Genomic DNA, 12842 nt, shown 5'->3' with positions numbered 1-12842 from the left:
GAAAGTATGATTTTGGAGCCAATATAGAGAAACTGTGCTTCACATGTATTATTTATTTCCATGGCTAAGACTTAGGAATTAGCTGTAATCCATATACGGTTGTCTGATCTTCATCCTTGCATTTTGAAAGACTTAACCTCCTTTATCCTCGGAAAGTGTTACGCATACTGGCTTACAAAACAATCAGATACTAGAGCAGAATTTATATCTATTTCATTTAAATAAATGCCACCAATTGGATATCTCTGGTGTCTTTCTGAACTTTTATTCTTCCAAATATAAAGGAATGTTTCAATCATCCCAGTTTTACTTAATGGAGTGTAAATTGCCCACCACTGTAATTATCACAGGCACATGCTGTGTATGTCTAAAATGAACTCCTAGAAAGAGTGCCCACGGGAGTTTTACTGTCAGGGTAACTTTATTCTGTGCACTTAGTTGCCACTTTTGCAGAGCACATGGCAGCTGAGGGCAGCTGAGTGCTCACAATGCAGGCTCTTGACTCAGTGGCTCGTTGCCTCTTTAAAGCTTGGCTCTGATTTTTTTTTTTTCCCCAGCCTTGTGATTATGAGCTAATTACTTACATGCTCTGTGCTTGCTTCCTGAAGCAAGTTTCTCCTTGTAATATAGCATGTTGTAATATTGTAATATAGTAATATAGCATGTAAGTAATGCATTCCTAAGTCTATTATCATCCAACTGGGGATGATAATATACTTACCTCATAAGGTTGTTAGAAGGATTAAGCAAAATAATAAATGTCAAGAATTGAGTGGAGTGCCTAGCACATACCAGGGGTTCACTAAATGCTGGGTATTACAACCTGCCTTAATAAAGTGATGGTGCAAAGGCACATGGATTAGATGGTATGTATGGAAGGGACTCTAATTAAAAGGAAAGTATGTCATGAGCCAAGCTCATACTAGCCTTAGACATTATTTTTAACTTTTCACATGGAAATAATATCAATATATTCATTTGCAGTTGGAGACATCCTCACATTTCTATAGTAACTTCTAGCTCTGTGTTTTTGTTTGTTGGTTGTATAATTGGAGTTGCTGTATTTTCTCAGCCCAGTCTCCGGAACACCCTCCTAGATTTTATCAAGTTGTGAGGTAAGAAGCCTACCAGCTGTGGCGAGCTACACTTCTTGGTCACGAGCCACTGTGGAAGGGGACAAACCACACATTTTAATGGACCGTGGTCCCTCGTCCCAGGAGAGTGCCCCGGCTCTGGAGTCCTCGCAGAGGGGAAGTTCATGTCAGGGTAGTTCCAGGACCTGCACCCCGTCCTCAATGCAAGTTAGCTATCAACACTTAAGGACCACGAGGTAAAATATAAGAAAGGATATTTTGTTTTCCAAACAACAGACTTAGTTTCAAGAAGTTTGGATCTCTTTTTACAAAATGAATGTTGAAGTCGAGTGTGAGTTTGAAAGACAAATAAGAACAAATACATCCTTTTCCATGCTGGTGGAGTGTCTGGTGTTTCTAGGGTTCCTGAAATGATTAATCATTCATGAAAATGTCTTAGCAAGTCGTTGAAGCTAAAAGGAGTGATGGTTCTGTTCCCTCATCACATCGGGGGTGCTGTCCTTAGGTCACTCTGGAGATTACAGTAACACGGTAAAGACTCAAAGTGGTGAAAATAAATTAAGCACAAGAGCTGAGAACAGGCCATTGTTTATTATTTATTTATTAACATCTCACCATATTCCAGGATCGAAAGAAGATAGAATTTCGTCTCTAGGGTTGAGAAATAGAATCATATATTTATAACTAAACTATATTTACTGTATGTATAAAAACAGAACTCCTGGAATAAGAGAAATATTCTGATACTATTTGGGATGCCCAATATCTCGACTTAAGAGTAACATCCTGGGGGCTTCCCTGGTGGCGGAGTGGTTGAGAGTCCGCCTGCCGATGCAGGGGACGCGGGTTCGTGCCCTGGTCCGGGAAGATCCCACATGCCGCGGAGCGGCTGGGCCCGTGAGCCATGGCCGCTGAGCCTGTGCGTCCGGAGCCTGTGCTCCACAACGGGAGAGGCCACAACAGTGAGAGGCCCGCGTACCGCAAAAAAAAAAAAAAAAAAAAAGTAGCATCCTGTCTGCATCTCTCTGCATGCTCCATACTAGGACTAATGCAGAAAGCTGTAATTAGTTTATATCTCTTAAACTCAGATTATAATAATTTTAAAAAATGCCACCAACAGAGAGTATTTTAGTGAAGGAACTAAAAGCTAAGTGTAAAGATGCTCATTTTTAAAGTGCTATTAAGGTTGATATGTTTATAAATTTGCTACTCATTTTAAGTAAATCATGAATAATTTAGGTTCCCCAAATCCTCCTTTGGAATTTTAAGGCACTCACTGGGGAAGTTTAAAAATTCAGTAAAGTAATTTGGGATGACTGAATTTCTACTTTCTGAATGATATTATATGTGGTAATCCCTCCTGTTCAGTAAAAAAACAATGATTATGGCTGTGGTTCTTCTTATTTTTTAATTTTTATTGGCGTATAGTTGCTTTACAATGTTGTGTTAGTTTCTGCTGTACAGCAAAGTGAATCTGTTATATGTATACATGGCAGTGGTTCTTAAACATTGATGGAGGGCTTGATCCAACACAGATTTCTGGGCTCCACCCCAGCTTTTCTGATTCTAAAGTAGGTCTGGTGTGGGGCCCTAGAACATGTATTTCTAACAGCTTCCTAAGATTTGCTGATGGCCTGGGGCCCACATTTGAGAACCACTGCTTTACATCAGAGACAACTGAGGTTAATGTTATCACTGTAAATCTGGTTGCTCAAATTGATTGGCTATGGAACACTTAACTACGGACTAAAAACAACAGAAGTTCACCAACCAGTTAAGCAGCTACAAGAGAAATTACATTAAAATATCCAAAGAAAATATTACAAATTCAGAGTGTACACCTATGAATTATAAAATGGAGTTTGATGTCTTGAATGTTAGATTCATATTTTCTTTTTACAAGCTTTACTTCCTATTAGTAGTTGATTTTTTCTTTTTTACATCTTTATTGGAGTATAATTCCTTTACAATGGTGTGTTAGTTTCTGCTTTATACCAAAGTGATTCAGTTATACATATACATATGTTCCCATTTCTCTTCCCTCTTGCATCTCCCTCCCTCCCTCCCACCCTCCCTATCCGACCCCTCTAGGTGGTCACAAAGCACCGGGCTGATCTCCCTGTGCTATGTGGCTGCTTCCCACTAGCTATTTTACGTTTGGTAGTGTATATATGTCCATTCCACTCTCTCACTTTGTCCCAGCTTACCCTTCCCCCTCCCCATATCCTCAAGTCCATTCTCTAGTAGGTCTGTGTCTTTATTCCTGTCTTACCCCTAGGTACTTCATGACACTTCTTTTTTCTTAAATTCTATATATATGTGGTAGCATACGGTATTTGTCTTTCTCTTTCTGACATATTTCACTGTGTATGACAGACTCTAGGTCCATCCACCTCACTACAAATAGCTCAATTTCGTTTCTTTTTATGGCTGAGTAATATTCCATTGTATATATGTGCCACATCTTCTTTATCCATTCATCCGATGATGGGCACTTAGGTTGTTTCCATCTCCGGGCTATTGTAAATAGAGCTGCAATGAACATTTTGGTACATGAATCTTTTTGAATTATGGTTTTCGCAGGGTATATGCCCAGTAGTGGGATTGCTGGGTCGTATGGTAGCTCTATTTGTACTTTTTTAAGGAACTTCCATACTGTTCTCCATAGTGGCTGAAACAATTCACATTCCCACCAGCAGTGCAAGAGTGTTCCCTTTTCTCCACACCCTCTCCAGCATTTATTGTTTCTAGATTTTTTGATGATGGCCATTATGACTGGTGTAAGATATCTCATTGTAGTTTTGATTTGCATTTCTCTAATGATTAATGATGTTGAGCATTCTTTCATGTGTTTGTTGGCAGTCTGTATATCTTCTTTGGAGAAATGTCTCTTTAGGTCTTCTGACCATTTTTGGATTGGGTTGTTTGTTTTTTTGTTATTTAGCTGCCTGAGCTGCTTATAAATTTTGGAGATTAATCCTTTGTCAGTTGCTTCATTTGCAAACATTTTCTCCCATTATGAGGGTTGTCTTTTGGTCTTGTTTATGGTTTCCGTTGCTGTGCAAAAGCTTTGAAGTTTCATTAGATCCCATTTGCTTATTTTTGTTTTAATTTCCATTTCTCTAGGAGGTGGGTGAAAAAGGATCTTTCTGTGATTGATGTCATAGAGTGTTCTGCCTATGTTTTCCTCTAAGAGTTTGATAGTTTCTGGCCTTACATTTAGGTCTTTAATCCATTTTGAACTTATTTTTGTGTATGGTGTTAGGGAGTGATCTAATCTCATACTTTTATATGTAGCTGTCCAGTATTCTCAGCACTTATTGAAGAGGCTATCCTTTCTCCACTGTACATTCCTGCCTCCTTTATCAAAGATAAGGTGACCATATGTGCGTGGGTTTATCTCTGGGCTTTCTATCCTGTTCCATTGATCTATCTTTCTGTTTTTTGTGCCAGTACCATACTGTCTTGATTACTGTAGCTTTGTAATATAGTCTGAAGTACGGGAGCCTGATTCCTCCAGCTCCGTTTTTCATTCTCAAGATTGCTTTGGCTATTCAGGGTCTTTTGTTTCCATACAAATTGTGAAATTTTTTGTTCTAGTTCTGTGAAAAATGCCAGTGGTAGTTTGATAGGGATTGCATTGAATCTTTAGATTGCTTTGGGTAGTAGAGTCATTTTCACAATGTTGATTCTTCCAATCCAAGAACATGGTGTATCTCTCCATCTATTTGTATCATCTTTAATTTCCTTCATCAGTGTCTTATAGTTTTCTGCATACAGGTCTTTTGTCTCCGTAGGTAGGTTTATTCCTAGATATTTTATTCTTTTTGTTGCAATGGTAAATGGGAGTGTTTTCTTGATTTCACTTTCAGAGTTTTCATCATTACTGTATAGGAATGCCAAAGATTTCTGTGCATTAATTTTGTATCCTGCAACTTTACCAAATTCACTGATTAGGTCTAGTAGTTTTCTGGTAGCATCTTTAGGATTCTCTATGTATAGTATCATGTCATCTGCAAACAGTGACAGCTTTACTTCTTCTTTTCCGTTTTGGATTTCTTTTATTTCCTTTCCTTCTCTGATTGCTGTGGCTAAAACTTCCAAAACTATGTTGAATAATAGTAGTGAGAGTGGGCAACCTTGTCTTGTTCCTGATCTTAGTGGAAATGCTTTCAGTTTTTCACCATTGAGGACGATGTTGGCTGTGGGTTTGTCATATATAGCCTTTACTATGCTGAGGAAAGTTCCCTCTATGCTTACTTTCTGCAGGGTATTTATCATAAATGGGTGTTGAATTTTGTCGAAACTTTTCTCTGCATCTATTGAGATGATCATACGGTTTTTCTCCTTCAATTTGTTAATATGGTGTATCACATTGGTTGATTTGCATATATTGAAGAATCCTTGCATTCCTGGGGTAAACCCCACTTGATCATGGTGTATGATCCTTTTAATGTGCTGTTGGATTCTGTTTGCTAGTATTTTGTTGAGGATTTTTGCATCTGTGTTCATCAGTGATATTGGCCTGTAGTTTTCTTTCTTTCTGACATCCTTGTCTGGTATTGGTATCAAGGTGATGGTGGCCTCACAGAATGAGTTTGGGAGTGTTCCTCCCTCTGCTATATTTCGGAAGAGTTTGAGAAGGATAGGTGTTAGCTCTTCTCTAAATGTTTGATAGAATTCGCCTGTGAAGCCATCTGATCCTGGGCTTTTGTTTGTTGGAAGATTTTTAATCACAGTTTCAATTTCATTGCTTGTGATTGGTCTGTTCATATTTTCTATTTCTTCCTGATTCAGTCTTGGCAAGTTGTGCATTTCTAAGAATTTGTCCATTTCTTCCAGGTTGTCCATTTTATTAGCATAGAGTTGCTTGTAGTAATCTCTCATGATCTTTTGTATTTCTGCAGTGTCAGTTGTTACTTCTTCTTTTTCATTTCTAATTCTATTGATTTGAGTCTTCTCCCTTTTTTTCTTGATGAGTCTGGCTAATGGTTTATCTATTTTGTTTATCTTCTCAAAGACCCAGCTTTTATTTTTATTGATCTTTGCTATCGTTTCCTTCATTTCTTTTCCATTTATTTCTGATTTTTATGATTTCTTTCCTTATGCTAACTTTGGGGGTTTTTTGTTCTTCTTTCTCTAATTACTTTAGGTGCAAAGTTAGGTTGTTTATTAGAGATGTTTCCTGTTTCTTAAGGTAGGATTGTATTGCTATAAACTTCCCTCTTAGAACTGCTTTTGCTGCATCCCATAGGTTTTGGGTCGACATGTCTCCATTGTCATTTGTTTCTAGGTATTTTTTGATTTCCTCTTTGATTTCTTCAGTGATCACTTCGTTATTAAGTAGTGTATTGTTTAGCCTCCATATGTTTGTATTTTCTACAGATCTTCTCCTGTAATTGAAATCTAGTCTCATAGTGTTGTGGTCGGAAAAGATACTTGATACAATTTCAATTTTCTTAAATTTACCAAGGCTTGATTTGTGACCCAAGATATGATCTATCCTGGAGAATGTTCCATGAGCACTTGAGAAAAATGTGTATTCTGTTGTTTTTGGATGGAATGTCCTATAAATATCAACTAAGTCCATCTTGTTTAATGTATCATTTAAAGCTTGTGTTTCCTTATTTAATTTCATTTTGGATGATCTGTCCATTGGTGAAAGTGGGGTGTTAAAGTCCCCTACTATGAATGTGTTACTGTCCATTTCCCCTTTTATGGCTGTTAGTATTTGCCTTATGTATTGAGGTGCTCCTATGTTGGGTGCATAAATATTTACAATTGTTATATCTTCTTCTTGGATCGATCCCTTGATCATTATGTAGTGCCCTTCTTTGTCTCTTGTAATAGTCTTTATTTTAAAGTCTATTTTTTCTGATATGAGAATTGCTACTCCAGCTTTCTTTTGATTTCCATTTGCATGGAGTATTTTTTCCGTCCCCTTACTTTCAGTCTGTATGTGTCTCTAGGTCTGAAATGGTCACTTGTAGACAGCATATATATGGGTCTTGTTTTTGTATCCATTCAGCCAATCTGTGTCTTTTGGTGAGTGCATTTAGTCCATTTACATTTAAGGTAATTATCGATATGTACGTTCCTATTCCCATTTTCTTAATTGTTTTGGGTTCATTATTGTAGGTCTTTTCCTTTTCTTGTGTTGCTTGCCTAGAGAAGTTCCTTTAGCAGTTGTTGTAAAGCTGGTTTGGTGGTGCTGAACTCTCTCAGCTTTTGCTTGTCTGTAAAGGTTTTAGTTTCTCCATCAAATCTGAATGAGATCCTTGCTGGGTAGAGTAATCTTGGTTTCAGGTTTTTCTCCTTCATCACTTTAAATATGTCCTGACAGTCCCTTCTGGCTTGCAGAGTTTCTGCTGAAGTACCAGCTGTTAACCTTATGGGGATTCCCTTGTGTGTTATTTGTTGTTTTTCTGTGCTGCTTTTAATATGTTTTCTTTGTATTTAATTTTTGACAGTTTGATTAATATGTGTCTTGGTGTGTTTCTCCTTGGATTTGTCCTGTATGGGACTCTCTGTGCTTCCTGGACTTGATTAACTATTTCCTTTCCCATATTAGGGAAGTTTTCAACTATAATCTCTTCAAATATTTTCTCAGTCCCTTTCTTTTTCTCTTCTTCTTCTGGAACCCCTATAATTTGAATGTTGGTGCGTTTAATGTTGTCCCAGAGGTCTCTGAGACTGTCCTCAGTTCTTTTCATTCTTTTTTCTTTATTCTGCTCTGCAGTAGTTATTGCCACTATTTTATCTTCCAGGTCACTTATGCGTTCTTCTGCCTCAGTTATTCTGCTATTGTTCCCATCTAGAGTATTTTAAATTTCATTTATTGTGTTGTTCATCGTTGCTTATTTCATCTTTAGTTCTTCTAGGTCCTTGTTAAATGTTTCTTGCATTTTGTCTATTCTATTTCCTAGATTTTGGATCATCTTTACTATCATTATTCTGCATTCTTTTTCAGGTAGACTGCCTATTTCCTCTTCATTTGTTAGGTCTGGTGGGTTTTTATCTTGCTCCTTCATCTGCTGTGTGTTTTTCTGTCTTCTCATTTTGCTTATCTTACTGTGTTTGGGGTCTCCTTTTTGCAGGCTGCAGGTTCGTAGTTCCCGTTGTTTTTGGTATCTATCCCCAGTGGCTAAAGTTGGTTCAGTGGGTTGTGTAGGCTTCCTGGTGGAGGGGACTAGTGTCTGTGTTCTGGTGGATGAGGCTGGATCTTGTCTTTCTGGTGGGCAGGTCCACGTCTGGTGGTGTGTTTTGGGGTGTCTGTGGACTTATGATTTTAGGCAGCCTTTCTGTTAATGGGTGGGTTTGTGTTCCTGTCTTGCTAGTTGTTTGGCATAGTGTCAGCTTGCTGGTCATTGAGTGAAGCTGGGTGCTGGTGTTGAGATGGAGATCTCTGGGAGATTTTCACCATTTGATATTATGTGGAGCTGGGAGGTCTCTTGTGGACCAGTGTCCTGAACTTGGCTCTCACACCTCAGAGGCACAGCACTGACTTCTGGGTGCAGCACCAACAGCCTTTCATCCACACGGCTCAGAATAAAAGGGAGAAAAAGTCGGAAGAAAGAAACGAAAAGGAAAGAAAAGAAAAGAAAGAAAGAAAGAAAGAAAGTAGAAGAAAATAAAGTAAGATAAAATAAAGTTATTAAAAAAATAATTATTAAGAAAAAAATTTTTTCTAAAAGAAAAAAAGGAAGAAAAAAAAACACACGGATAGAACCCTAGGACAAATGGTGGAAGCAAAGCTATACAGACAAAATCTCACACACACAGAAGCATACACATACACACTCACAAAAAGAGGAAAAGGGGAAAAAATCATAAATCTTGCTCTCAAAGTCCACCTCCTCAATTTGGGATGATTTGTTGTCTATTCAGGTATTCCACAGATGCAGGGTACATCAAGTTGATTGTGGAGCTTTAATCCGATGCTTCTGAGGCTGCTGGGAGAGATTTCACTTTCTCTTCTTTGTTTGCACAGCTCCGGGGGCTCAGCTTTGGATCTGGCCCCGCCTCTGCGTGTAGGTCGCCGGAGGGCATCTCTTCTTCGCTCAGACACGTTGGGGTTAAAGAAGCCGCTGATTCGGGGGCTCTGGCTCACTCAGGCCGGGGGGAGGGAGGGGTACAGAGTGCGGAGCGAGCCTGCGGTGGCAGAGGCCGGCATGACATTGCACCAGCCTGAGGCCCGCCGTGCGATCTCCCGGGGAAGTTGTCCGTGTATCCCGGGACCCTGGCAGTGGCGGGCTGCACAGCCTCCCGGGAGGGGAGGTGTGGATAGTGACCTGTGCTCGCACACAGGCTTCTTGGTGGTGGCAACAGCAGCCTTAGCGTCTCATGCCCGTCTCTGGGGTGCGCGCTTTTAGCTGCGTCTCACGCCCGTCTTTGGAGCTCGTTTAAGTAGCGCTCTGAATCCCCTCTCCTCGTGCACCAGGAAAACAAAAAGGCAAGAAAAAGTCTCTTGCCTCTTCAGCAGGTCCAGACTTTTCCTGGACTCCCTCCCGGCTAGCCGTGGTGCACTAGCCCCCTGCAGGCTGTGTTCACGCCACCAACCCCAGTCCTCCCCCTGCGCTCCGACTGAAGCCTGAGCCTCAGCTCCCAGCCCCACCTGCCCCGGCGGGTGAGCAGACAAGCCTCTCAGGCTGGTGAGTGCCGGTTGGCACCGATCCTCTGTGTGGGAATCTCTCCGCTTTGCCCTCCACACCCGTTGCTGTTCTGTTCTCCGCGGCTCTGAAGGCCCCCCGTCTGCCACCCGCAGTCTCCGCCCGCGAAGGGGCTTCTAGTGTTTGGAAACCTTTCCTCCTTCACGGCTCCCTCCCACTGGTGCAGATCCCGTCCCTATTCTTTTGTCTCTGTTTATTCTTTTTTCTTTTGCCTTACCCAGGTACGTGGGGGGTTTCTTGCGTTTTTGGAGGTCTGAGGTCTTCTGCCAGTGTTAAGTAGGTGTCCTGTAGGAGTTGTTCCACGTGTAGATGTATTTCTGGTGTATCTGTGGGGAGGAAGGTGATCTCAGCCTCTTACTCTTCTCCCATCTTCCCCTCGTCCTAGTAGTTCTTTTTTTTTTTTTTTTGCGGGACGCGGGCCTCTCACTGCTGTGGCCTCTCCCGCTGCGGAGCACAGGCTCCAGACGTGCAGGCTCAGCGGCCATGGCTCACGGGCCCAGCCGCTCTGCGGCATGTGGGATCTTCCCGGACCGGGGCACGAACCCGTGTCCCCTGCATCAGCAGGCGGACTCTCAACCACTGCGCCACCAGGGAAGCCCGGTAGTTGATTCTTAAAACAACTTAGAGCACTTTCATATTAAATGAAAGGCAAATAAGAGGCCAACATCATTTCCTATGTCTCAATCATATTCCACTCAAGGTGAAGGGTACTTCCCTGTCTCCTTCCTCTGAGCTTGACCCTTTGAAGTAACTCGGCCCAGGCATGTGGGCAGGAGTAACATTGTGTGGTTTCTCAGCCGAGCCCTTTTGCTTTTGCCCAGGGTAAGCACACGTGGAAGAGAACCAAGCCCAATCTATAAAAAGGAACCTTGCCCAGTGGGAGCTGCCAATGCAGGAGAGTTTTCCAGCAGAGCCCAGATGAACTGACCCTGTAGCAACCTACAGATAGCTGAGAAGAAACACTTATTGCTGTATACTACTAAGATTTTGTGGTTCTTTGTTACATTACAATAGCTGACTGATACATTTTGTTTCAGTATTATAAAAAACGTTTTATCTTTTCTAGTGATAGAAAGCTAGAAATAACTCCACAAATGTGTGTCAGATAATGACACGATTTTATATAAATTGTTTTTTAATACCAATGACATTCAGGAATGGTAATTAACTTATATACAATATCACATACAATTAATAAAGCAAATTTGTATTTGTTGTGCCTTAAATTGCACTATAGGAAAGTAAATAATGTGTTCTCATTAAGTTAGTTGGTTATGATTTTAATAATTGAATGAAAGTCAATGAAATTGTGTGACTGGAAAATTCAACGAATACGTTCATAAGTATAAATATACTTTCAATAAATATAAAGTATATTTCTAGACAGATGTTAGACTTAATTACACATAACAACTACATTTTAACAACAGGAATATTTTATATAATCAACAGAATCAAAACATACAATTTGTTGAAAACCAAACAACATTTTTAGCAACTAGTACTTTCAAAAGGACTTGACAAATATGTTGATTATATGAAATTAAAGGCCATTAGGTTTACAAATGTTAAGAACTTTTCTCCTTCTACATTGAGTCCCCTCTAAGACAACAGAAAATTATATAAGTGAAACTATTTAAGAAAGAAAAGCTAAAAAAAATCTCATTGGGCTTCCCTGGTGGCGCAGTGGTTGAGAGTCCACCTGCCGATGCGGGGGACACGGGTTCGTGCCCTGGTCCGGGAAGATCCCACGTGCTGCAGAGCAGCTGGGCCTGTGAGCCATGGCCGCTGAGCCTGCGCGTCCAGAGCCTGTGCTCTGGCAACGGGAGAGGCCACAACAGTGAGAGGCCTGCATACTGCAAAAAAAAAACAAAAAACAAAAATAAAAACAAAAACATTTATAACCACTTATTTTAAATGCTCTGTTGATAAAGTAACAAAACATAAGATCTCTTCTGTTACCTTTTAGCATCTATTACATGAAAATCTTTTAAAATCTCATTTTTTAATAAAAGACAATGGTCCATTTTAGAGAATAACAGAGCTAGACTGTATTGAGTAACATATTGTAAGATATCGTTCCGTAAGAATAAGGAGGGCATTCTCAACTGAAACTGGCTGATTTTAGTATAGAAATATGACTCATAATCTTTTATACACAATTTAAGACTATTAAATTGAATTAATGATTATATTTAGAGATGCATTTAAAATGCTCATTTAAAAATATTCTTGAAAATCTGTTAAGCACAAGATCTTCATAATTTCAACTTTAGTATGCTTCTGGTATTTGGTAAATTACTAAGGACGTGAGTTATTTTCAACAGTTCCTATCTCTACTGAGTTCAAGAGAGTGCCCAGTCTCCATAAATAAAAAGTAAATAAAGGAAATGCATCAGAGAGTTGCAAAATAGTTTCATCATGCTTCTGAAGAAATTTCTTGATTTCTTGGTCCTCATGCCCCATTCCTGAAGCGTTGCCTTCTTCGGTTTCCTTCTGAAGAAGTTGTTCCAGAACGCAGAAAACAGAGAAAATATTTTCATAGCGTGTTACGTCGTAACTGGCTTGCACCTACAGATAAACAACAAACTAATGAGAACCTACTGTATAGCACAGGGAACTCTACTCAGTGCTCTGCAGTGACCTAAATGAGAAGAAAATCCAAAAAAGAGGGGATATATGTATAGCTGATTCACTTTGCTTTACAGTATAAACTAATACAATGTTGCACAATACTGTAAAGCAACTGTACTCCAATTTAAAAAACTCCTTTAAAAAAATATTGGTTGTAGCTCAGATCAGCAAAAGCCAAATAAAGAGATCAAATTTTTGAACAAAAAGTAAAATACTTGGCTTATTTAACACCTTCTATCTTCCCGTTCCTCTGATTGGAGTGGGGGGAGAGAGACCAAAAGAGAACATTTCCTCTTCCAATCTTGGTGAATGACTTTTTCTTCTCATGGTTTGCAAAGTTCTGAATCCTTTCTCTACGGTGCTGCTATAATTCGTTACTGAGATGAATCTGCGAATACTCGGCAGAGAGTCTAACACACAACAAATCTTGTGTGTTGAATTCAGT

The 12842-nt window shown here is 39.8% G+C and overlaps 1 protein-coding gene across 1 annotated transcript in view; it reads right to left on the bottom strand.

Moving 5' to 3' along the window:
* Positions 1-11982: 11982 nt before the first annotated feature.
* MEI4 (meiotic double-stranded break formation protein 4) overlaps positions 11983-12842 on the bottom strand; it is a 198503-nt gene continuing 197643 nt past the window's right edge. Inside the window, exon 4 of the mRNA XM_029224287.1 lies at positions 11983-12334. Within this exon, the coding sequence (XP_029080120.1) occupies positions 12065-12334 (270 nt within the window). The 3' untranslated portion in view covers positions 11983-12064. The remainder of the gene's footprint in view (positions 12335-12842) is intronic.

The sequence above is a fragment of the Monodon monoceros genome, unplaced genomic scaffold (assembly GCF_005190385.1).
Source record: "Monodon monoceros isolate NGI ecotype Baffin Bay Population unplaced genomic scaffold, NGI_Narwhal_1 Super_Scaffold_15, whole genome shotgun sequence".
In the NCBI taxonomy this organism is placed as follows: domain Eukaryota; kingdom Metazoa; phylum Chordata; class Mammalia; order Artiodactyla; family Monodontidae; genus Monodon; species Monodon monoceros.
Note: the sequence above shows the minus strand (reverse complement) of the source record. Positions and strands in the feature narration are given on the sequence as shown.